The following is a 24,481-nucleotide window of genomic DNA, read 5'->3' as shown; positions in this document are numbered from 1 at the left end:
GGATGTCTTGTGTCTGCTTGCACTTAGGGTCCTGGGGGTTCTCCTGGAACACACACCCTCCTCCATCCCATACAGACCTGTCCCCTTGGAGATCTGAAAGAGAGAAAGGGAAGTTAGTCTCCTGGAGCTATAACTTTCTTTCCCTTTTGGGAGTCCTTCATTCTCTCAAAACCTCTCTGATTCTCTCCACCCCCAGCCCCACCTCCTCTGGAAAGGGCCACCTCGCTTGTTTCAGGTTCTAGAAATCAAGCGTCAGGACCTAGCTCACACAGAGGTGAGGCGAGAAGGCCGGGGTTTGGGGGATGAGGTCTTGAAGATTTTGAGACGTCGGGACAACATCAAGTTGTACAGCAGTAGGAAAGGGAGCCCCTGCCCACTTCGGGAGTCAGATATCAAGAAAGTAAGTATTCACATGTCACTAAGTCTTTCCAATGGAACGTGAGCACAAGTGAGCATGCCACTTCCAGGCCAGCTCAGAAACTTCCCGTGGTGGTCCTCATTGCTCTGCCAACTGGAGGCAGATGGCAAGGAGGCCCAAGAGAATAGTGAAGCCTCAGGAAGAAGGAACCTAGGTCCCTGAATCACCACATGAGGGAAAGCTGCCTGCCAACCAGGAACGTCTGCCTCGTATTATTACATGAGCAAGAAAAAATCTTCTTTTGTGGTTGAGCGATTATACACTTGGGGCGTATTTGTTATAGCAGATACAAAAATATCCTAACTAATACGGGAAAGAGTTTCATTTAAGCTCTAGGAACAGATGCACTTACTCTAATTATCTATAAGAAATTTAAACCCTTTGTATTAAATAATCTCTTCACACTGGGATTTAAGATATTTGTAATGTTCAAGAGAATTTGGCCTAATGTGCCAACCTTGTAGTTTCAATTTATAATATATAATTGAGCGATTGATTTAGACTTGTCACTTTACATTAAAACATTGCTAAGTTTGTAAACAGTATGAGACCATTTAAGAGAACTTAAGATCCACCACTTGGGTACTTCTAATGTATTAGACTTGAAGGTTTGGGGGAAGTTTTTAAAAATCTATATTTACTGTATTAGATTTATGGAGTTTCTTGACTACTTGGAAATGTTTTGTTATTAATCAAACCATTGAAGTCTTTCAATAGGAAATGTAATGTATTAATTTTATAAATGAAACTTGAAATGTTGAAAGTGATTTAATTGGCCATGTATGTATAATAGATTATACACTAGTCAAAGGCCCTTATCAAAGCATTATACTTCTGCTTCTGGCCAAGATGGAGTGTCAGGGATCAGAATTCACCCTCCTACCTGAAACCACACCCAGCCCCCAGATAACCACATCACCATAAAAAAGATATGAAATGATGATTGTCAGTACACTGGATGTCAGGCAACAGAGGACTGTGGTTCCTGAGAGACAAACAAGGAAACAAACAAGATGAGCCGTGTGATGATCCTAGCTTACTGATGTGAGAGGGCTTCCAGAGTGCCAGGAGGGAGAACGCAGCTGGAGCCCTGCAGATCTCCTGGATTGAGGAGATGCACGTCAGGGTCTTGAGAGACCAAGGCAGCTAGAGTTCACAGGACAGAATTACTGGGGAGGCGGACTTGCACAGAGGGGCCCCTGGATATCCGCCATGCACTCTACTGATCAGAGCATGCTTATGAAACAACTACCCAAGATCCGAGAAGTGCCACTGGAAAAGATTAAAAGGAAGGAGACCTGGCTTTCGTGTAGGGATGGGAACAGTGCTGTTCCCACCAGCCAAACTGGAAAAACCTGTAATTCTCAGGGCATGGGACAGAGAACTCAGGCAGATCTTGCTTCAGTCCTAGGAAATACAGCCCTCCACACCATGTGTGTCTCTTGCTCTGCCCCCCCACCCCACCCCCAATGGCAAGCTGATTTCCATTTTGACTTGACATTTTCAGGGGATGTTAAGTAGACGTCCCAGACTCCGTCCAAAACAGAACTCCTGAGTTCTTTGCTAGACCCCTCGGAGCAAGCAGCCTTCTACCAATTGCTGAAGCCCAGCCCCTTGGAAGGCACTCTGCTTCTCTTTCCCTCTCGCCTCCCACATCTGCGCCATCAGCCAGGCCTGCTGGTATCCCAGACGTTTCCACTTCTTGCCGTGGCTCCTGAAACCACCGGATCAGCGCTGCTGTGGACTCTCACCCAGCCTCCTGCCCCATCTCCCCACTTCCCACCCGGGCCTCCAAGCCGAGCAATCCTACACACTGCAGCTAGAGGGATCCCTTCATAACACATGCGTGGGGTTACTTCTGTGCTTTAATCACCCCCCCTCCAGGGCCCCTGTGAGGGGTTGGATTGTGTCCCCCTCCCCAGATTCTTATGGTGAAGTCCTAACCCCTAGGAGCACAGAACATGTCATCCGGAAGTGCGGTTGTTGCAGATGTAATTACGTAAGATGAGGTCACCACTGGAGTAGAGTGGGCCCTGATCCAAAACAACCCGTGTCCTTGTAAGAAGGGAAGTTTGGACACAGGAACATGCGCACACAGAGAACCCCGGGGAAAGATGAAGGCAGAGATGATGTGCTTGCAAGGCAAGGAATGCCAAGCTTGGCAGCAGCTACCAGATGCCAGGGGAGAGGCCTGGACAGATCCTTCCTTCCCCACCACCTGCTGACACCTTGGTTTTGGACTTCTGGCATCCAGAACCGTGAGACAAGATTTTTCCTGTTGTTCTAAGCCACTCGGGTTATGCTAATTTATTATGGTGATCCAGGGAGTGAGACTGTTTCCGGTCTCCTGTAGTTGCAGCAGTGGGTTCAAAGGGAGAGAAGTCTGTGGTGACCCCCAGGAAGGCTCCTCAGAGGAGGTAGACCTTGTTGATGGAGGGTGGGGGGGAAGGTAGCCTCTAGAGTGTATGTTCCTTAGACTCCCTCAGGAGGCTGACATTAGGATGGTGATGAGGACGTGGGTGGGAGAAGGCACTCAGGACGGGGAGTGAGAGAGAGGGCAGAGGGAGATGACTGAGCACCCAAGCCTGTCACATTTGTGCTGGGTGTGGGAGGTGAGAGGTACTTGCCACGGCTGGACAGGACCAAACTGGGCCCAGGATGTTGTGTTTCGCTGATAAGCAATATAACCAGGATGTATTAGAAGGAGGGGCCGTGGCCATGGGAGGGTGTGCCTGCCAGGAAGAGCCAGGTGAAGGCCACCAGGCTCTTCCTTGCGGCCCATGCCCCACTCAGGCATCCCCAGCCCAGTAGCCTGAGAATGGATGTGGCTCTGGGTCCCCAGAGAGGACACAGGGGGGAGTCAGATGCCAAAGCTCTACAGACCAGCTGACGCCAGACGCAGAAAGGGAACCACAGAATCCTAGAGAGCAGCAGCAAAGAGTCTGCAAGACTCCATTTCACTGAGGGGGCGACCGAGGCTAGAGATGCAATGAGCCATAGCGTGCAGAATGTGGGAGAGGCCAGGAGGGGACGGGGGGAGCTGGAAACATCTTCCCCAACCAAGGCACATCACGGTGCCTAAAATGACATTATTAGAGGTAAGTCACTAAGAATCTGGACAGCGTAGACAGTGCCTGGGAAGAGGGTGTCACTCTTTTTTTTTTTTTTAAATTCAATTAGCCAACATATAGTACAGCATTAGTTTTTGATGTTGTGTTCATTAGTTGTGTATAACACCCAGTGCTCATCACATCACGTGCCCTCCTTAGTGCCCATCACCCGGTTACCCCATCCGCCCACCCCCCTCCCTTCCGCAACCCTCAGTTCGTTTCCCAGAGTCAAGAGTCTGTCATGGTTTGTCTCCTTCTCTGATTTCTTCCCATTCAATTTTCCCTTCCTTCCCCTATGATCCTCTGCGCTATTTCTTATATTCCACATATGAGTGAGATCATATGATAACTGTCTTTCTCTGATTGACTCATTTCACTTAGCATAATACCCTCCAGTTCCATCCATGTCGATGTAAATGGTAGGTATTCATCTTTCTGAGGGTGTCATTCTTATTACTAATAAGGTGACAGCTCTGGGTGCTGTCACATTGGGAGTCTGTGCCAAATCATGGTAAGGTTCAGGTCAGTGAACCAGCCCTTTAGACCAAGCCAAGCACTGCCCCACCCTGCCCCAGACTGCCGCCCCCCTTCCTCCTCCCATCCTCTTCATTTGCCCCGTCAGCCGTCAGGCTGGTCCCTAGAGAAGGCCCTACCTCCTGTGGGTGGGTTTGGGCCAAAGAGGCCACAGGCTCCAGGATTATGCTCACAGGTACTTTCTCCCCCACTCCCACCCCATTCCCTCTTCGGAGAAGAGTTGCCCAAGGTCTGGGGCCAGGGCACCAGGAGCCCCCCTACTGCTCCTGGTGTAGTGAGCTCAGGGCAAGACAAAGCCCAGGACATGGCAACTTGAATGTCATCTACAGGCTCAGCATCAGCAACCCCCCCCACTTTTGCCTCCAAGTCCCCTTCCCACCCCAGCCAGGCCATCCCAGGAGGACGTCTCAGGGAAGGAGAACCTGAGGCTGGCAGTTTGGTTCCTGGCTTTTCCCCTCCCTCTCTCTCTGGGGACAGGCGAGTGGCAGAGGGAACTCCTGAAGGGTCTGACCAGTACCCCCTGTCATCCTCTGCCAACCTCAGCCCAGTCCCCTTGGCCATGGAACCCCTAGTGGGCCCAAACCATGTCCTTTAAAGGAAGACACTGAGGCCTGAGATGAACTGAGTCGCCCCCCAGCACACAGCTGTTTCACCGCAGGATTAGAATCTGGGGCTCCCAAAGCACCATCGTGTGCCCATCTGGCTACAGCAGTGGCCCCTTTCCTGGTACTGGGATGCCTGACAGCCCATGGGACATCCTCGGGGCACAAGGCAGGGGTGGGGTGATGCAGAAATGGCCAGGATGAGAGTGAGAGCAGAGACTTCAAGCATTTATCCCGTCATGAAAAGAAGGCCTGGACATTTGGTGGGAGGTGACCAGGGGGTTGAGGGGCACATCCAAGGGGTAAGGACAGACCCTAACATCAGCCGAGCATCTATCTGCCATATGCCAGGGGCCGTGCGGGGAGTATTACATCGAATCCTCCGGCCCTGGCAAGTCTCACCTCTTATCTCCTTTTAGGGAAGAAGCAGGCTCAGAGAGACTAACCTGGATGCACCCCAAAACCGCATGTAGCCGGGGAGGGAAGGAGAGGGTGAGGGGCACGAGGCTGAGCTCCAGGCAGAGGGTACCCCCACCTGTGCCCCCCAGGAAGCAGCCCTCCCTCGGGCCTGGGCAGACCCAGGAGAGGAGGCGAGGCCGGGGTTCACTCACCGTGCCCAGCAGCCACAGGGCGGGATAGGAGCTGAAGGACAAGGGGCAGTAGGCAGAGCATCCTGATCACCAATCTCAACATCAGAGCTCAGAGGGCAGTGCACCTGCTGTTCACCCTCGCCAGAATGGGCAAAATGAATGTCAGCCAAGGATCCCCAGTAATAAATGGGCCCCAGAGCCCTTTGATCCCTGAGACACTGGAGAACTGGGGCCAGCCCACCTGAGTCAGTGTATGAGCTCTCATGCTGGGGGAGGGGGGGTGCGGATTTTATTTCAGGCCAAAGGGCAGAGGGAGGGGAGCCCTTCCCTCTCCAGGCAGCACACAACAAGCACACGGGCCATCAGAATGTTCACCCCGACAGAGGGGCAGGCACAGGGGCCCGAGCAGCCTGGGAGAATGGAGAAGACCCCTGGAGGGACTCAGAGGGTGGAGGAGAAGCGGCTGGGCCTGAACCCCAGAGGAGAAGGGTGCCTGTTGTTCAATTCCAGCCTCCGGTAAGGACACTCCCCTCCCTTCTTGTCAAGCTCTCTTTACTGGCCCTGTGTGTACCCCACCAGGATGCAAATCATGGCCACACCTGGGCCAGTGCCCAGCTCTGAGATGGCTGCTTTCTTGGATCTGTGGGCCCAGAGATCTATCTCTGAGTTCACAGGAGGGCACAAGCTTCCATGGCCATCCGGAGTGAGCTTGCCCCTGCCCAAGGTCAGCAAAGCTAAGGCTGAGCTCACTCCTTAGCCTTCTGTGAGCCCCCACTCCTCATTCCCTGGGCCTGAGGCCCCCGAGGTCTGATCCCAGGCTTGTCTTCCACAGTGACCTCAGGCAGAGGTGGGCCTGATCCTGCCCCGGCCTGGAGCAGAAGAGGGGGGTCCATGTTCCTTGCTCGACATGTGGTCACAGGAAGGGGCTGAGAGTGGTGAGTGTCCCATGTCCAGATTTGGCATCTAATCCCGGGAGGAGTGCTCTCCCCAGGAAGGGCTCCCTGGAACCCCAGGTGAGGAGCCAGGCCCCCACAGGGAGAGAGAAACAACTCACTACTCTACTTTATTTTTTATTTATTTTTTTTGTGTGTGTGTCTCCCCTCTCCCTCACCACCTGTTTCTTCTGTTTCCATTGGTTTCTATTCCTCCTGAGTCCTAAAAGGAGATACTCCTGAGGGTTTTGCTCTCTGCCCTTTTATTTTTGGTCTACAGAGTGGAGACCTTCCTGGATGATCTCTTATACCCAGAGCTTCAGCATTTCTTTCTTTTTTTTTTTTTTTTTTAAATTTTTTTTATTGTTATTCACTACTCTACTTTGAACCTTGCTCTTTTATTGGGAGGCAAATTCCAGAGTGGTGAGTCACTGGAGCAAAGATGTTGGGGTGTCTGGGCAGCCCTGGGGCTCCTGGATAGAGGGCGATGGAGGAGAGGCGGGCTTACAGCAGGGGCTGGGCCAAGCCCACCAGCCTGAGCAGGACCACCTTGGGCTCTGACGTCTGTTTCCTTTTGACCAACAGGGGAGGTGGGGGAGTAGCACTGTGGTGGGCTCTCTGTCTGCCGCTGTCTTGTTGTCCAAATCTGGATGAGGGGCGGAAGCCCCTGCCTCGCTCACTGAGCAGTTGTCACCACCCTGGGCCTCTGGATGTGGAGCTGGGGGGGGGGGCAGCAGAGAGAGGAGGTGAGGCCAACGGGGGCCCTTCAGCAATGGCCATATCCCACGGAAGTTAGCTGTCTCTAGACCAAGGGTGCCCACCCTCCCCAGGCAGCTCCGGGAAGGGGTGGTGGGTGGCAGGGCTGAGGGGAAGGGAACAGCTCCTAGCCGGGGAGGGGCTCCGAGTCACCTCTGTGGTAGGGTCAACATTCTCTAGGGAGGGCCAAAAGTGGCTGTAGATGTTTTTAAGGCTGAATGAGTCCTCCTTCAGATTCTCACCTGCAGAAAGAGGGGCCAGGCTGAGTGAGCCTGGGGGAGGCTGGAGAGACACAGACGGGGGTCTTTTCTAGTAAAAGGGACAGGTTTGAAGAGTCAGTCCCATATATTCCCGAAAGTATCTCCCACTGCCCATCCATCCTATGAGGTGGCTCTGGAGCGTGCCCGGGGAACTGGCCCAGTGTGACGAGAGGACAGGAGCGAACCACAGCCCCTCGCGTGCCTCGGGGTCAAAAGTCATGGCCATGGGCATGCTTGGGGCTGACCTGGGTGAGGGTGGAACAGGAGAAAGGCACTGCTCGGGGGTCACCAGCACACACTCCCTCCAGCAATGGGAACCGCGGCAAGCAGAAACTATACCCAGAATATTCTCTTGTAGCTGGTGGGTTTTCAGCAGGCATTTTCTGAGTCCTGCACGTTCCTCCCTTCTCAGCCTCCATGACCGTTTCTTCTCTGCCTCCTCCAAGGTCTTCCCAGGTACTCTGCCCTTCATCCTGCTCTCTCCCCTGCCTCCATGCTCTCTGACGACTCCCAGCTGCCCACTGGCCGAGACCCCTCCCCGTACTCAGCTGTGTCCTCCACCTGCTGCCTCTGCCCCCTCCAGGTAGTGCCCCCCCCCACATCCGGGCCTTCTCCCTTCCCCAGCCTGTGAGGGACAAGCCCCGCCCAGCTCCCTGGGGGCTGTCCACTCCTCCCATCCCCACTACCCCGACTCAGCCGCATCCTCCTTCCCCTGCATGACTGCAGAGCCTTCTCCTTGGTCTCCCCACTTGAGGTCCCCCTCAAGTCCACCTGAGTGAGCTGCTCAAAATGCATGTCTGGCCTCCCTCTCTTAAAGCCCCTCCAGTGTGTCCCCCCCCCATCACAGCCCACAGAGACCTCCACGACCTCACTGGGATCAGTGTTTCTGGAAGCAGGAAGCACGCGGCTTACTCACCAGCTCACAGCACTCCCCCAGCCTGCAGACAGGCTCGGGTGATGTCCCCCTCTGCAGTCTTTTCTTTTCCCACCCCACCCTGGCTGGGTCGGGCATCCTTCTATGCCCCTGGAGCTCAGGGCATGATCCTGTCCTCCCACTAACTGTGTGTGCATCTGATGCTCTCACAGGGGCTGCTCTCTGGGGGCAGGATCCGGCTCTCAGCCATGCCTGTAGCCCCTCCATGGTGTTTGCCCGGAGGAACTGGTAGGGCAGGACCTGCCCCGGAGGAGGGATGGTGGGGGACAGAGATCGTTCATCTCCGTTCAGCGAGAGATCAGAGCAAATGTGACATGGAGGTTTTCCACGCCAGCTGGGAATCAGAAGAGCCCGAACACACGGGAGGCTCTAAGGAGGGGCAGTATTTGAACCAGATCTTGGGAACAGAGCGGGATTGGGACAGGCAGAGCTCCAGCAAGGGGAACCTTCCAGACAGTGGTACAGTCTGGCATGGAGGAGGGAAACGGTGAGCGTGGGCCACACGCAGAGGGGCGTGATAGAGAGGAGCTGAGAAAAGAGGAGCTTGCCCCCGGTGAGAAGTACCTTCCCAGATGCCTGTGTTCTGGAAGCTGCCAGGAACATCTTCTCCATGCCACTCTCCAGACAAATTGTATTCTTGCCTGCCAACAGAAACGCCGTGAACAGCTGGGGGCAGGGAGGTGGAGGAGGGGGCCTAGAGGGCCCTGACCCTTGGCTTCTGGAAAGGGCTGTCACGGCCAAGCCCTGGGTCAAGGAGGGGCCTGTCCCCAGGGCAGTAGCAGAAAACAAAACAACGTCACCGTGACCTGCCTGCCCTTCCCTCAGTGGGCCTCCTTCCCTTATCTATGAGATGGGAGCATCGGACCAGGGCCGGAGCAACTCCCTCTGATAGTCAGAGGTGCTGTGCCCATTGCTCCTCAACCTTCTCAGGTAGATTTTCCCCCATTTTACAGCTGGGAGAGTGACGCTGGACAGCTCACCCCCCGGTGTCCTGGAGCAACAGTGTGGCTCTGTGGCAGCCAAAGGGTTAACACCAGGTAATGTCTTTACAGAATCCAACTTCAGGACCCAAGTTTTTGGATGCATTTCTCTGCCAAACAGATCAGATCCGATCAGCAGGCTGCTTTTTGCTGTTACCCAGAGCTGAGAGGGGCTGGGTTGCCATCAGGCCTCCGAATGCTGAGCTGGAAGGAGCAGAGCCTTGGGATGTTCCAACTGTGGTCCCCCATCCCTGGGCCCGGCCCCAGAAGCTCACCTATGCAGTTTTCTCTGGGATCGGCAGAGGAAGACGGTGAGGACCACCACCGTGACCACCAGCACTGCTCCCACAGCCCCCACACTCCCGTACACCAGGCTGTTGCTGGTGCTCAAGGCACAAGTCTCTCCCCAGTACCAGTGAGTGTCCGAGGTCGGGCATCTGGGGACACAGGGAAGATCAGGCCAGTCCACTAGCATCCCTCACACCCAGTCTCCCAAAAGAAAAAAAGATGAATGCCAAAGCACAGGAAACTGGCTCTCCCTCCAAGGGGGCAGGCACTGGTTAGGAGGGATCCAGGTTAGGAGGCTCCCCAGCACTTAAGGGGCAGTGAGGGGGTGGGGGGCCCCCTACTACAGAGCAGGCTTCAGAATCTGAGTGTTGGATGCCTCGTCCCAGACACTTGATGTCCACCCATCTAATCTCTAGCTGGCACCTTGACTGGCCTGTTACCAATTTTATATTTTATGCTTTAATTTGTGCTCTCCCGAACTTAGTGCCCCAGCTGTAGCTAGAGGTGATAATGGCACTGTGGCTAGGATAGCGAAAGGAAAAGGAAAGAGAGAGATAGAGATCTATAGATATAGATTTGGAAATTGGTAACCGGAACTTTCTTGGGAAGGGGCTCGCTCAAGTCTTAGGATGCCCACGTCTGTAACCTGCACCCACTCCTCCCTCTGATGGGGGCGAGGGGTGAAGGGACACCCAGGTAGAACAAAGAGGGATGATGGGAGAGGAGGCACCTTGTGAGCTCTGCCTGACCCCCTCTGCCTCCCCCTCCTCACCCCTGCTCCATGACTGTGGTGGAGAGTGCAGTCCTACCACCAGAGAGGGCCAGTGCGTGTCCGAGGTCTGTCACCAGTTGGCTAAGGCACTGGCCTTAGGGGGGCTGGACACTTACAGGCAGCGGGGACCTCTTCGTTGCAGCTGACATTCACGCTCATGACAGTTCAGTTGCAACTTTGTTCCCGAGGTGCACTTGGTCACACAGGCCAGCTTCCCATCCAGTTCATCCACATAATAGAACTGGGCATAGTCCTTCGTGGCCTTCTGAGTGCATTGCTCTGGGGGTGAAGGGTGGGCAGCAAGCATCAGCCTGGTTAAAGCGCCCCCAGCCCCCATTTTTACTGCCCACACTCTGCCCCCCCCCCCACGCCCACTAATCTATGGAGCTGCTTACCCTGCAGGTCAAAGCCCAGCTTCACGGTCTTGCTCACAGTAGTGGCTTCCTCATCGTAACACAGAGGTGAGGAGGCTGCTAAGCATGGTGGAAAAGAACAAGACATAAACACTGCCCTCTGCTCTACTAGGGTCTTGGCCCATCCCTAGATGCGGCTGGGCCTGTAAGCAGGCTCAGATGGGGGCATTAGGGCTGGGGACAACCTGAGCCTGAGACTGGGAAAAGCTGCTCGGGGCACTGGAGAGTCTGGGGAAGGCACCCAGGCCTGGCTTCAGGATCCCTATAGGGAGGCCTCTGGAGTTCCAGAAGAGAGGAGAGATGCAGGGTGGGGAGAGGCTGAGACCACCCTATGGGACCCCTTCCATCCTTTCCCCACCTTTGTCAAGGGGTTTTGGGTGGGCCTACCTCTGCACACTTCAGAATCACCAGATAGCCTTTTGGGCTCATTCATAATCTTGACCTTTATGATTTTAGTGAGGTTTTCAAACAGTTTCTGGTAATCTGAAGTGTAGTTTGCCTCCATAACGACATCATGTTCCACCACAACACTGCCATTCCTAGAACCAGGCCTCGGTGATTTATCAGTTACCCTGGGTCTCCCACCCTTCCAGAAAGTGGGGCCCACAAAGCAAGAGGGGTGATGAGAGACAATTAGCTGTGTGACACAGAGGCAGGACAGACTAGAGACTCTTCCCTCCAACAGTTAACATCTTGGAGGGAAGCTGCAGGGTCAAACGATCTAAGATTCCAAAATATCAGTGATCACAATAAATGCCACGGGTGAAATTCATTCCTAAAAATGGAAGGCTCTTGGGTGAAGATGTGGCGAGATGGAACCCTTGGGCACTGTTGGTGGGAATGTCAAATGGCACAACCACTGCGGAAAACAGTAAGGCAGTTCCCCAAAAAATTAAAAATAGAATTACCATATGACCAAAAGAATTGAAAGCAGGGATTTAAAGACATATTTGTACACCCATGTTCACAGCAGCATTATTCACAATAGCTAAAAGGTGGAAGCAAACTAAGTAAGCGTCCATTGATGGATGAACGGACAGACAAAATGTGGTATACAGTACAATGCGATGTTAATCTTACAAAAGAAGAAAATTTTGACACATACTACAATGTGAATGAACCTTAAGGACATTGTGTTAAGTGAAATAAGCCAGTCACAAGAGGACAAATCCTGTATGAGTATTTACGTGAGTCCTGATATGAAGTGTCTAGAGTTATCCAGTTCATAGAGACAGAACGTAGAATGGGGGTTGCCCGAGGTGGTTTAAGGGGGAATTGAGAGTTATTGTTTAAAGGGTACAGAGTTTCAGTTTGGGAAGATGAAAAAGTTCTGGAGATGGACTGTGGTGGTGGTTGCACAACAATGTGAATGTACTTAATGTCATTGAACTGTACACTTAAAATGATTCATTTGATGGTTAATGGCAAACTTTATGTTATGGGTATTTTACCACAATAAAAAATATTTTAAATTAAAAATTTTAAATAAAGTCTGTTGGATTATATTTTGAAAACCAAATAAGCATGCTTTTAGAAATGAAGAAACATGAGGTCGCTTTAGAAATACAAGATTCCAACCCAGAAGCTCCTTGTTAGATGGCCAATGGGGCACTGAGAGACCTTAAGACAAGGTCTGTCACCAGTCACAGCCATTGTGACAGAGAAGTCAGGAACAGGACACAGGAGGACAAAAACTAACAAAACCTTCTGCCAAAATGGAGATGGAAATAAGCGCTGGTACTGGGCAGGGGGTGAGGGTGGGGTAGAGGATGCTGAGGCATGGAACCCCATGGGCCCTTGACAAGATCTCTCTCTTTCCCTGCTGGGACAAGACACCCTCCAGGCTCCCTTCCTGACAGACAGACGCTTCTGTCTACTTCTTGCCACCCTGCTTCTCCTCCCTATCCCTTAGATGCTGGTGCTTCCCATGCTTCTTTCCTGGGAAATGTTAGTCCCTGTGCTGTGACCATCCCCAGGCCATCTGCTCTACTCCCAGGGCTTCCAGCAACTTCTATCCAGGGAAACCTTCTTCCAATGTCTCTGCTGCAGATACTTCCTATTACATGTTCCACCACATGCCGCTCCATTACTCAGCCATTCAGTGTGGCTGGGCCCTGGGCACTTGAGACTCCACACGGCCCACTTATCATCTTCTTTCCCATCCCCCTCCTTCTTAACCTTCCTCATCTCAGCAAAGGGCACTCCACACCCCTAGTGGCCCAGAAATCTGGTGTCATCCCTCCTTCTCTCCAAACACCCATCAAATCCCTATGATCCGTTGGTCTTGCTTCCTAAAGACCTTTCACACTGGACTATTTTTCTTCTGCATTGTCACCTCTCTGGTCCAGGTCACTATAATCTCCATCCCCTGTCCACCCATTCTCAGTCCTGCAGCCAGATTGAGCTGTCTGAAGTGCAAATCAGATACCTTCCCACGTGGGCCAAAACTACTGATGCTTAAAGATTAAGTAACTTGGTACGGGTCATCTTTTCACCTCCTCTCCCACCATGATTTCAAGCTGCCAACTGTTCTTTATGTTCCTGGAATCTACCCTCCTCTCTCTCACCTTTAGGCTCCTCATCATCAATTCCCTCCTCCTGGCTTGTTCCTCCTCCTGATTCTAGCCTCAGCTTGGCTGTCATTTCTTCCAGAAAGATTTTCCTCCACCTCACCCAGCTTGCACTCAACCTCTCCCATTGCACCCTGTGTGTCTCTTACCATTAACTCTAACCATATTGCACAGCCATTTTGCTGTGTTCTGCCACTCTTTGCTTCATGAAAACCAGGACCACTGTGTTCCCTGCACCTAGCACAGGGTAGACAGGCTTTCAGTACAAGCTTGTTGAATGGATGAAGGATAAATGAATGAATAAATGAATGGCTCAGAACCTTCTGGTATTGCCTGTGGGCTGGGTGCCCTTCTGGTCCAGCTAGGTACTGATACTCATTCAAGATGGGAGAAGACAAGAGAGCAGAGAGGGGGGCTTCCCATAGTCTATAAGTCTGACCCCCCCACATACAACAGTCTCCTAATGATCACACCTCTGTACTGGGGAAAGTCTTTGCCCATGTAAGCTTTATCCATCTGAAATAAATGAGGTAGCTGAGCTCGTACAGGCTTGGGGCATGCAACAGCCCCTGTTTCCTGTCTCAGAGGCAGCCCCAAGGCCCCCTCCCCCCAGGGAACCCATGGAATTAGCTCATAGAAAAGAAGGAAGGAAAAGTATAGGTATAGGGATGCTCCCTCCCCCAGGATGTGGTTGAGGTGGTACTCAAGGAAGGGGGCTCTCAGAGGATCCCCCACCCAGGACTTGAGAAGACTGAAGGGATCCATGGCCTGAGAAACTCCAAAGTCAGTCAGAATGAGCCCCTGTATCCTCAATGACATTGGACATCCACATTGAGGAAACTGGGATTTTCCTTCTCTTACCTGATTCTTGAATAGTTGAGTGAAGTCCCAGTATACCGGGGAGGATATGTTATTCAGGTCTTTTGTGAAATTCCTATTAGTCACTTTCACTGTCACACCTAAAGTGTCATTGACTTTTTCCGGGATTTCTGTGGGGATAGCCATATTATGCATGAGATAACAACCTCCCAATAATGTCTTCTGGGATTGGTTAATTCTCTACCTGCTGGTCTCATGGAGGTAGAGAAAGTGGGTAGAAGGGTGGATGGAAATCCAGGAGGCAAGTAGGAGTCACTGAAACTTCTGCCCCTTGTCTCTGAACACCATGAGGAGTTAGTGGTCAGGATCATGACCCAGAGAGAGCTAAGCGGAGGGCTCCAGAAAGGTCTGGGTTAAAAACATCTTGATCCAAGGGGCAGAGGAGCTAGTGAAAAGAGCCCTGAAGAAGGAGTCAGAAGGTCTATGTTCTACCTAAGCATTTGGGTCTAGGTAAATGTCATATTTTCTCATCCACCTGCACAATGAGGTAGTGGTAGCAGATAATCCTTCCAGCGTTGCCTTCCTATTTAAGTGGTTAAGGAGCATAGGGACAATCTGCAGGTCTCAGAAAAGTTCATTACCTAGGAGGAAGGAGTCCATAAGGGACTTGCACTGGTAACCAAAGAAGCCTTGGACACAGACACACTCTTCTCCATTCCATATGGTCCCATTCTGACACTGCCCTGTGAAGGGGTAGAATTCACATCAGTCACCGTGGAAGCCCAAGGGACAAAAATACTGGCTCCCATTCCAGTACCCATCATTCAGGCATTACACTGAAAGAGGAGGATGGGACCCTCTGCCACCACCTCAGGCCCAAGGGGGAGGGGAAGAAGGAGGGACAATGAGGAAGAAGGAAACAAAAGATGAGAGGGGATGAGTGAAGAAAGCAAAAGCCCTACAAACAAAAGAGAAAAGAAAAGAAAAAACAATAACCATTCCTGTGGATGATATTCTTTGACAACTAGAAGGCAATGGAAGGGTGGAACAAGACCACAAAGAGGTCAAATCAAAGCTGATTAGTTGATGAGAGAAGATGGACAGGAGAGGCACACAGAGTGACATACGAAAAGACTTACTTGGTGTCATAGCTGAAGACTGGGTCGTCCTCACAGTTGTGTGTGTGTTAGTGAACAGGGGATGGAGGGTTGAAGAGGTAGTGAACCCAGGAACTGGAGCATGGGTAGAGCCAGGTGGAGTGGAGGACAGAGGAGGAGAAAAACCAGAAGAAGTTGTAAGGGCTGAAGAAGAGTCAGGGACTGGCCTGGAGGAGAAGCCAGGGATAGCTGAGGCTGAAGAAGAAGCACCAGGGCCTAGGGTTTGGGAGCTGTTAGATGATATTGTTGCGTTTGGTATCCCTGTGCTGCTTTGAAAGATAGTAGATCCTCCACTGAAGGTGGTAGCTGTTGGTCTGGATATAAGTCTAGTTGTAGAGGTGAAAGTTAGAGCTGATGGGGATGCAGGACTAGGGCTGTCCGTGGCAGAGGGGATGGAAGTAGAAATCGTTGGTTTGGCAGAAACACTATTGGTGATGAAGAAAGTGGAATTCTCATCCAAGGTGGTGGGCATTTGTCCAGAGGTGGCTGGGGGTGAAGAGGAATGGATGGGGCTTGATGAAGATAATGGACTAAGATCTTCAGTGGTTTGGGGGGCATCAGATGAATCAGTTGTGTTGGAGGAATAAGTGGTAGTGGTGAAGACACTGGATTCCTCAGTGATGGTTGTGATGGTAGTGGAAGGCAACAAGCTAGAACTTGATGAGGGTGCAGGACCCCCAATAGGGATGGTAGAGGAGGTATCAACAGAAACTGTAGAACCAGACAAATCAGAAATGGTGTAGACAGTTGGCTTTCCCATGAAAACTGTGGCTGTTTGTCCAGAAACCGAGGTGGTAGCGGATGATTCAGCAGAGCTTGGTGAGGAAATAAAACTTTGCTTGACAGTGGTGGAGGAGGTAACCACTGAATCAGTGGAATGAGACAAATCATATATGGTTGTGGGGACAGTGGATGCTTCAGGAAGGGATGTGCATGTTTGCCCAGAGACCAGAGTAGTGGAAATTAATTCACCAGGACCAGATGAGGAAGAAAGACTTGCATTATGAGTAGTATAGAAGGCATCATGTGGAACTGTTGGATTTGATGAATCTGAGAGGATTATGGAGACAGCTGATTCCACGGTAAAGGATGTGGGTGTTTCTTGATATCCACCTGTAGAGGGAAAAGTTTCACCTGAACTTGAAGTAGAAGCAGAACTTGTGCTCTCTTTGGAAAGAGTCGTGTCCAAAATCACTGTAGGTATGGACAAATCAGGGGTGCCTGTATAGACAGTAGACCCATCACTTAGACTTAAGGATGTATGTTGTGAGATACCTGTGGTGGTAGAAAGGTGGCCAGAACCTGAAGAGGATACAGAACTTCCTTCAAATTTGGTAAAAGAAGATTCAGAGGAAACAGTAGATTTGGACAAATCAGAAACACTGGTATACACAATTGACTCCTCTGTGACAATCAGTGTGGTTACTTCAGACAATAGACTTGGGTGAGTGAGCTCACTAGGGCTTGATGGGAAACCAGGACTGGTCTTTCCTGTGCTGTAGGAAGAGTGGAAAGAAGATGTAGCTGTAGACACCGGTGAGATTATTGTATTCAAGGTGGATCCAGGAGGAAAAGTTTTTTGGTCATCACCAACAGAAGTGGTAAAAGGTTCAATAGACCTTGATGTGGACACAGAACTTCTATCCCCTTTGGTAAAGGTGGTTGCAGATGAGCCTGTGGGTTGAGAAAAACCAGGCAGGATACTGTACTCAGTGGGCTTGAAGGGGACTGTACTGGAAGTTATTCCTGAGATAGCTGGGCTGGGGGATGCCTCCCCAGGGCTCCACGAAGACCCAGAACTCCCAGTGCCTGGGGCATGGGAAACCAGGGATGATGGTGGGGGCTCAGATGAAGCTGGCACAGTGCTGAGGATGGTTGTCTCCACTGTGAGAGTTGAGTCCGCTTGGCCAGGACCCAGAGTGGGGATAGAGAGCTCACCAGGGCTGGATGTGGAGGCAGGACTTGCATCATCTGTGCTGTGGGAGGAGTGGGTGGGAAACGTGGGTGTGGACAGCTTGGAGGGGGTGGTGTAGAAAGTGGACCCTGCAGCAAAGGATGGGGTTGCTTGTCCGCCATCAGCATGGGTAGAAAAGGAGTCAACAGTCCCTGATGTGGAAGCAGGAACTCCATCCCCTCTGCTAACGGTGCTGACTGAGATAACTGTAGGTTTTGATGAGTGAGGGGTACCTGGATAAGCACTGGATCCCTCCACGAGGCCCAAGGATGTCTGTGCTGAGACAGAGAGGGTGATAGACAGCTGGCCAGGACTTGAAGGGGGCACCGCACTTCCGTCATCTGCCGTATAGGAAGTTTCAGAAGCAACGGTGGCTTGGGACAAATCAGACACACTTGGGAAGACAGAGGGCAACCCAGTAGAAGCTGTAGCTCTGTGTCCAGTGGTCAGGGAAGTGGTGGAAAATCCATCCTGGGGAGAGGGAGTTGGAGAGCCTGTAGTATAGGAAGACACTGCGTATTCGGGTGACTCTGAGACGCTTGAGGAGAATGTAGACTCCATAGCACTGGGTGAGGCTGATGGTCCCAAACCTGGAGAGGTGGCTAAAGATTCAGTGGGACTTGCTGTAGACACGGGACTTCCGTCACCCTTGGTATAAGGGGATGCCGATGAGTCCGGAGGTTGAGGAGAATCAGAGATGGTGCTGTGGTCTGTGGATTTCTGGGTGACTGTGGTCACAGTTGGTCCCGAACCAACTGGGCTGGTAGAGAAGTCTCCTGGCCTCGATGGGGCTTCAGAACTGCCAGGGCCTGGGGTTCTGGAGCGGTCGGAAGAAACCGGTGACTCAGGTGAATCGGAAGTGGTGTGGGCAGTTGACGTCCCTGTGACGGTCATGGCTGATTGTTCAGAGACCACAGTGGTGGTCGATACACCACTAGGGCCTGACTGGGAAGCAGGACTTGCATCGTCTGTGCTGTAGGAGGAGTGAGGCGAAAATGTTGGGGCAGACACCTCTGAGGTGGGGGTGTTGGAAGGAGATCCTGGAGGAAAAGATGTGGCTGTGTGAGGATCACCACCGGGAGTGGTAAATGATTCAGCAGGCCCCAGCGGGGAAGCAGAATTTCCATCGTCCTTGGTCACTGTGCCGTCCGAGGTACTGGTAGGTTTGGACCCACTGGGTGTGTCTGTATTGACAGAGGGCCCCTCGGTCAGGTCTGTGGCTATCTGTCCCGAGATCACAGAGGAGGAAGACTGCTGGCCAGGATTTGAAGGGGACGTGGCCCCTCCTTCAGCCTTGGTATAGGACGTTTCAGCAGAAGCCGAGGGTCTTGATAGATCTGAAATCTGTGAGTGGCCAGTTGTCTCTTTCCTGAAAGTCAAGGTGGCTGTTTGTCCAGAGACCACAGTGCTGGTAGGTGGTGATCTGGACCCAGAGGGGATGAAGGACTTGCCCTGTCGGTAGTATGGGAGGTGTCAGGTGAAAATGTAGGATCTGATGAATCAGATGGGCTCGTGGAGACTGTGGATGCCACCAGAAAGGATGTGGTGGTTTGACCAAAACTGCTAGAGGTGGACATGGCATCACTGGGACTTGAGGTGGAAGCAGGACTACCATTCTCATTGATAAAGGTGGTTACAGATGTGTCTGTGGGTGCAGAGGAATCAGAGATGATGCTGTGGTCTGTGGGTTTCTGGGTGACACCAGTGGCAGGTGTTCCTGAGACAGCTGGGCTGGGGGATGCCTCCCCGGGGCTCCACGAAGACCCAGAACTCCCAGTGCCTGGGGCATGGGAAACTGGGGATGATGCTGGAGGCTCAGAGGAAGCTGGCACAGTGCCGAGGATGGTTGTCTCCCCTGTGAGAGTTGAGTCCGCTTGGCCAGCACCTAGAGTGGGGATAGAGAGCTCACCAGGGCTGGATGTGGAGGCAGGACTTGCATCATCTGTGCTGTGGGAGGAGTGGGTCGGAAACTTTGGTGTGGACAACTCAGAGGGGGCAATGTAGAAAGTGGACCCTGCAGCAAAGGATGGGTTTGCTAGTCCACTATCAACATGGGTAGAAAAGGAGTCAGCAGTCCCTGATGTAAAAGATTCAGTAGGCCCTACGTTGGACCTGGACATTCCATCTCCTTTGCTAAAGGTGCTGTCTGAGGTAACTGTAAGCTTGGACAAATCGGGGTGCCTGTATACACAGTCAATCCTTCTGTGAGGTCTGAATCTGTCTGAGCTGAGACAGTAGGGGTGGTAGATAGATGACCAGGGCTTGAAGTGAATGCAGCACTATCTTCCCAGGTAGAGGAGGTCCCAGAGGAAACAGTTGATTTGGACAACTCAGCACTGGTTGTGAAGATAGAAGTCAATTCAGTAAAAGTTTTCACGCTGTTACCAGTGTTCAAAGTTGTGGTAGAAAATCCACTGGGGCTCAAAGAACTAGAAGAACTTGTAGTATAAAATGAGACTGTAGAATTTGATGACATTGAACCGGCTGTGGTGACATTGGATTCCATAGAAGTGGATGTGGCTGAAAGGGTAGAGGAGTTATTGGAAGTCGATGTGTATCCATAGTTGGTAGAGGTGGTTGCAGATGACCCTGTGGGTTTAAAAAAAATCAGAGATGATGCTGTGGTCTGTGAATTTGTCATTGAATTTAGTGACAATCTGTCCCGGATAGCTGGTCAACCTGTGATACTGAAGCACAACTTCTCTCATCAGAGGTACTAGAAATATCAGAGGAATCTGTATATTTAGACAATTTACCAATGATGATCTAGACTTTTGTCCCTTCTGGAATATACTAGTTTGTCTAGAGGGCAAGGTGTTACTACATGAGGTTCTGGATGTTGATTATGATTTATGGCTTGGATTGTTAGTTGTATGGTTACAGATTTTGACAAATCTGTACGGCTGCTCAGATATACATATATTCTGCCCCAAATTGCCTACACCTTCTTCCCTCAGCACTCTGGGACATGTCTATTTATTGGGCACTCTGGCATAAATTTGAAAGGACATTTGTACTCAAACAAATGCCCCATGCACATTCCTTTTGCTCCCCACACTCTGTGATTTGCAGACCACATAGTCACCTTGAGTCATCTGGCTGTTACTTAGTCTGACAAGTCTCTCTTCCTCATGTCTTACATGTGAGACCACCCCCCACACACACACACACACACTCTCTATCCTAGCAGTTCTCACAGACCCAGGAAGAACAGGAGAGCTAAGACGCATTTCCATGGATAATTCGCCCCCTGTCTGTTCTCTCCAGACACACTTACTCAAGAGCTAGCCACACTACCACCTCTACCTGGGCCACCCTGTGGCCCAAGTGAGCTCCTCCTACTCCTTGGCCCCATAGCCCACTCAATAGGTTACAGTTGTTTGAGTATAAGAATGCTGGGAATGTATCCTGCATCTAGAGGTCTCCTTCTGTCATCTCTTCACCACTTAGAACATGTGATTACATGTGTAGGACTCTATTCTCCTATGTAATGTGGGACTACAATCCCGGCTCCTCTTTCCTGCTTATGAGATGAATAAGACCAAATATGAAAAGAATCTTTGTGACAATAGTGTCATAAAGGTAGGGAGTATTAGGAATTCTACAGGATAGTATGACTTCCTTGAAAGGGAAGTCTTCCCTCCTGTCTGTACCCCACCCCTCCCCAAAGATGTCTTGGAGCTGCGTCTTTCTCACCTCTCATGAGGATGGACCTTTGCCACTGGCAGAAAGGACCATGGAGGCCTTCAGGGCAGAGGTACTCTCTGCCATTCCAGACACCCCCATTTTCACAAGGTCCTGACAGACAGTCACAGGGAGAGACCAGGAGCTAGATAAGGACTGGAAGCCAGGGTAAGCAGGGAGTGGACAATTAGTCAAGACAGGTCATTCACATCAACAGTTCTGGATCTTTGGATTTGCAGACCACCATCAGAACATTTAGAGAACAGCACTATCAAATCACTAATCAATGAGTTCAGGTCAAAGGTGTAATAACGCCTAAGACTTTTGGAATTCTACATTTGATGAGAAAGATTGAAAAAAATTGCTTGGCTGTTTTTTAAGTCAGTAGATACGATTGTTTTGCCCAATCCTCTCACCTCTGAATTAGGTTTTGTCTAATTTGGCATGGTGGGAATAGAGGGGCTGAGCTGGGGAGGTTGCCAAGATGGGGGGCATCCCTGAGTCATGGGTATGAGGAGGATCAGCGAGAGGCAGCACTCAGGGGCTCTGGTCAACACAAAGTAGAGAGTGGCAGGGCTCAGAGTAAACCCAGGCCTGGCCGTAGGACCTCAGAGCTGCCTCCTCTTTCCTTTCAACCTTTCCTTGAGTGATGGGCCAATCTGCCCTCCTGGTCTCAGAGGGTGCCTCCTCCACTCATGTCTCTGAAGCCCCCTTTGTATCTCACCCAGAGGTGACCACAGTCCTCAGCCTCCCTACCTTCATGTGCCCATGGAAAAGCCACTTCTCGGCTCTGCCCTGCCCTTGTCCTTGTAACTGCTGAGACCGTGCTGGCCCCCGGGATGGCCGACCACTCAGCCCCCTGCCCTTGCTGGGACTCCTGGCCCCCCCAGGGCAAGGAGGGGGTGGTCGAGGTCCACATGAAGGGAGGTGGGAGCGACCCCAGCAGAGGGTGTGGGGAGGGAGGGAACAGCCAGAAAGTAATATCTGAGCTGCCGTTTCCCCTTCTTTAAAAAGAAGTTTGAGGATTTAGGCATCATAAATTTTACTGGACTTTTTAAGTTATAAAAGTAGACTGTGTTTGTTGTGACAAGTCAAACAATGAACAGACCCGTAAAGGCAGTTTATGGTCATGTCTCTAACTGAATCACAAAGAATGAATAGGGGTGGGGAGGGCTGGCGTTTATTGGCTGCCTATCAGCGTCCCATAGTAGCCTTATCTCAATTGTAACTCAGCGGTTGTGTAGGCAACAGCTTACACAATCCGCTGACAGCCCCCTTCCCCACCCAGAGCAGAGTCTCCGTGGCTGCAGAGACCCAGACAGGTGCCCAGTGAGCACTTCTGAAGTAAATGAGTGAATGAAAACTGAAAAGTCCACCAGACTCTTTTCCCTAACGTTTTAATGTTATCCTAGGAGGCAGGCATTACTGTTTTTGTCTCACACATTCACTGGAGTTCCAAGGGTATATTCTCTCCAAGTTCACCAGCTAGTAGGCTAGAATCCAAGACGGTAGAGAGACAAGTGGGGCAGAGGGAAGGCTAGTGAAGCGGGTGTGAGGCCAGCTCTGGACTCAGCTGAGGCGCAATGAAGAACGTCCAGAAAAGGCCATGGTCCCAACTGTGCCTTAGAAGCAGAGAGCCCTAAAAAGAAGAAGAAGGAGAAGAAGAAGGAGTTGGAGGAGGAGGAGGAGAAGAAGGAGGAGGAGGAGGATGAGGAGGAGGATGAGGAGGAGGAGAAGGAGGAGGAGGAAGAGGAGAGGAAGGAGAGGAAGAAGAGGAAGAAGAAAGAAGAAGAAGAAGAAGAAGAAGAAGAAGAAGAAGAAGAAGAAGAAAAAGAAGGAGGAGGAGGAGGAGAAGGAGGAGGTGGAGGGGGAGGAGGAGGAGGAGGAAGAGGAGGTGGCGGCCCTGGAGGGAAAGGGGTAGCAAGGGTAGAGGCAGGGAGATTGATGAGGACACCACAGGGACATGGTGGACCCCCCGGACCCCAACAAAGTCTGGGACACTCATTGGAATGGACTCTGGACATCCTGCTTTCATCTTTATTCCTGGATTCATACCATTTACTTCACTTAGTTGCCATTCAATCTGTCCTTAAAACACCCACATGCACACCTACAGTTGCTTCTCAGGGCACAGTGATGAGCTCCGAGTACCCAAATCCCTGTCCATCTCACCTAGCTGCGCTTCCACCTTCTGGAATCTCTCGTGTCCTTCAGGTTCCAAGATACCACCACACCATATCTGTCCTTGTCCTTGTCTTCCTACTCACTAAGAGGGATCCCCAAGGTAAAGGCTCTGCCACACCTCCCACCTCCCGGCAGGCAACCCCTTCTGTGCTCAAGGCTTTCACTCACTCCTGGAAGGCACAATGAAACAGTGCCCTGAACAGTACCCTGGGTGAAGAGCTTCAGACCCCTCCTAGACCAGGATACTAGTGAAAATGGTGTCCCCAAAGGACGTGGCAGGGCAGGTGGGGTTGTCCTTCCCAAAGTCAACCTCCAGGGTCAGAGATGCTCCCCTAGGAAGCTAGCAAAAGAAAATCACAGCCATTCTCCAAGGAAAGCAACCCAAAAGGTCAACAAGCCTACAAGAAAAGTAAAAAACAAAACAAAACAAAAAAAACCTTCACCAGTAAGCAAAGAAATTCAAAACAAGCAAGATGCTATTTATTTTTACCCACCAAATTGCACCCCCTCTGTGATATTAAATGATAATGATAGCAAGTGTTGGTTGGGGCATTTGCATAGGATGCCCATGGACTACACTTGGTATCAGATGTCCAAAGGAGAATTTGAAAACACGCACCAGGGACCATCGGCAGATTCCTACCATCCTTAATAATTTCATTTCTAGATGCTGATTCTAAAATAAAGTAACCTGATGCAGATTTTTTTTAAGTTTTCATACAAGAATGTTTATTATGTCATTATTTATTATAATGAAAAATAGGCTAAGTGTCCAAGAATAGAAGAATAAGAGACTGGTTAGAGGACTATGCTCCATAGAATGGAATATTGATCTGCCATTAAAACATATACTAACTAGGGGCGCCTGGGTGGCTCAGTCAGTTAAGCGTCTGACTTCCGCTCAGGATGTGATCTCAGGGTCTCAAGCCTTGAGTCAGGCTCTGCACTCAGGGGGAGTCTGCTTGAGATTCTCTCCCTCTGCTCCTCCCCCTGCTCACACGCTCTCTTTCTCTTTCTCTCTAAAATAAATAAAATTTAAAACAATACATTGCCCATAGAATAAATCTAAACACATATTCAGAAATAGATGAAAATGCTCACAATGTTGCTCTGAGCAGTAAGGTTAAGTGAAATTTTCTTCCTTCCGTTTGCCTATACTTTCTCAACGTTCTACAACAAATACGCTTTCATGTTACAATGTTTAAAACATATATGCCATAAAAATAAACGGTTAGGTGTACCCCAAACCTCAGAAAACGCAGGGGAAATCACTTATGGTTAATGATTCAAGCTGGGGGCGCCTGGGTGGCTCAGTCGTTAAGCGTCTGCCTTCGGCTCAGGTCATGATCCCAGGGTCCTGGGATCGAGTCCCACATCGGGCTCCCTGCTCAGCGGGGAGTCTGCTTCTTCCTCTCCCTCTGCCTGCCACTCTGCCTGCTTGTGCTCTCTCTATCTCTCAGTCAAATAAATAAAATCTTAAATAAATAAATAAATAAATAAATAAATAAATAAATAAATAAATAA

The 24,481-nt window shown here is 50.9% G+C and overlaps 2 protein-coding genes across 2 annotated transcripts in view; both read right to left on the bottom strand.

Moving 5' to 3' along the window:
• Positions 1-6,862: 6,862 nt before the first annotated feature.
• Positions 6,863-15,127, bottom strand: LOC116648601 (mucin-12-like). Its single transcript, XM_032430674.1, has 12 exons — positions 15,118-15,127; positions 14,620-14,721; positions 14,021-14,148; positions 13,611-13,675; positions 10,977-11,128; positions 10,572-10,646; positions 10,293-10,455; positions 9,392-9,553; positions 9,059-9,061; positions 8,701-8,777; positions 7,096-7,184; positions 6,863-6,904 (listed from the first exon to the last, which is right to left on the bottom strand). The coding sequence occupies exons 1-12, from the start codon at positions 15,125-15,127 to the stop codon at positions 6,863-6,865; spliced, it is 1,068 nt and encodes a 355-aa protein (XP_032286565.1).
• Positions 15,128-15,368: 241 nt separating this feature from the next.
• LOC116648600 (mucin-3B-like) overlaps positions 15,369-24,481 on the bottom strand; it is a 50,584-nt gene continuing 41,471 nt past the window's right edge. Inside the window, exon 19 of the mRNA XM_032430673.1 lies at positions 15,369-15,461. Coding sequence (XP_032286564.1) covers positions 15,369-15,461 — 93 coding nt within the window. The remainder of the gene's footprint in view (positions 15,462-24,481) is intronic.

The sequence above is a fragment of the Phoca vitulina genome, unplaced genomic scaffold (genome assembly GCF_004348235.1).
Source record: "Phoca vitulina isolate PV1807 unplaced genomic scaffold, GSC_HSeal_1.0 scaffold45, whole genome shotgun sequence".
Taxonomy (NCBI): Eukaryota; Metazoa; Chordata; class Mammalia; order Carnivora; family Phocidae; genus Phoca; species Phoca vitulina.
This window is presented reverse-complemented; position numbering and strand designations above follow the sequence as displayed.

Excerpts from the sequence above, each read along its gene's own strand:
- LOC116648601 (XM_032430674.1), bottom strand. Across the intron at positions 11,129-13,610 it reads GTGATCATTAGGAGACTGTT|GAATGGCAGTGTTGTGGTGG; the intron begins GTATGTGGGGGG and ends GCCTGGTTCTAG. Across the intron at positions 10,456-10,571 it reads GCTGGGCTTTGACCTGCAGG|AGCAATGCACTCAGAAGGCC; the intron begins GTAAGCAGCTCC and ends CTTCACCCCCAG.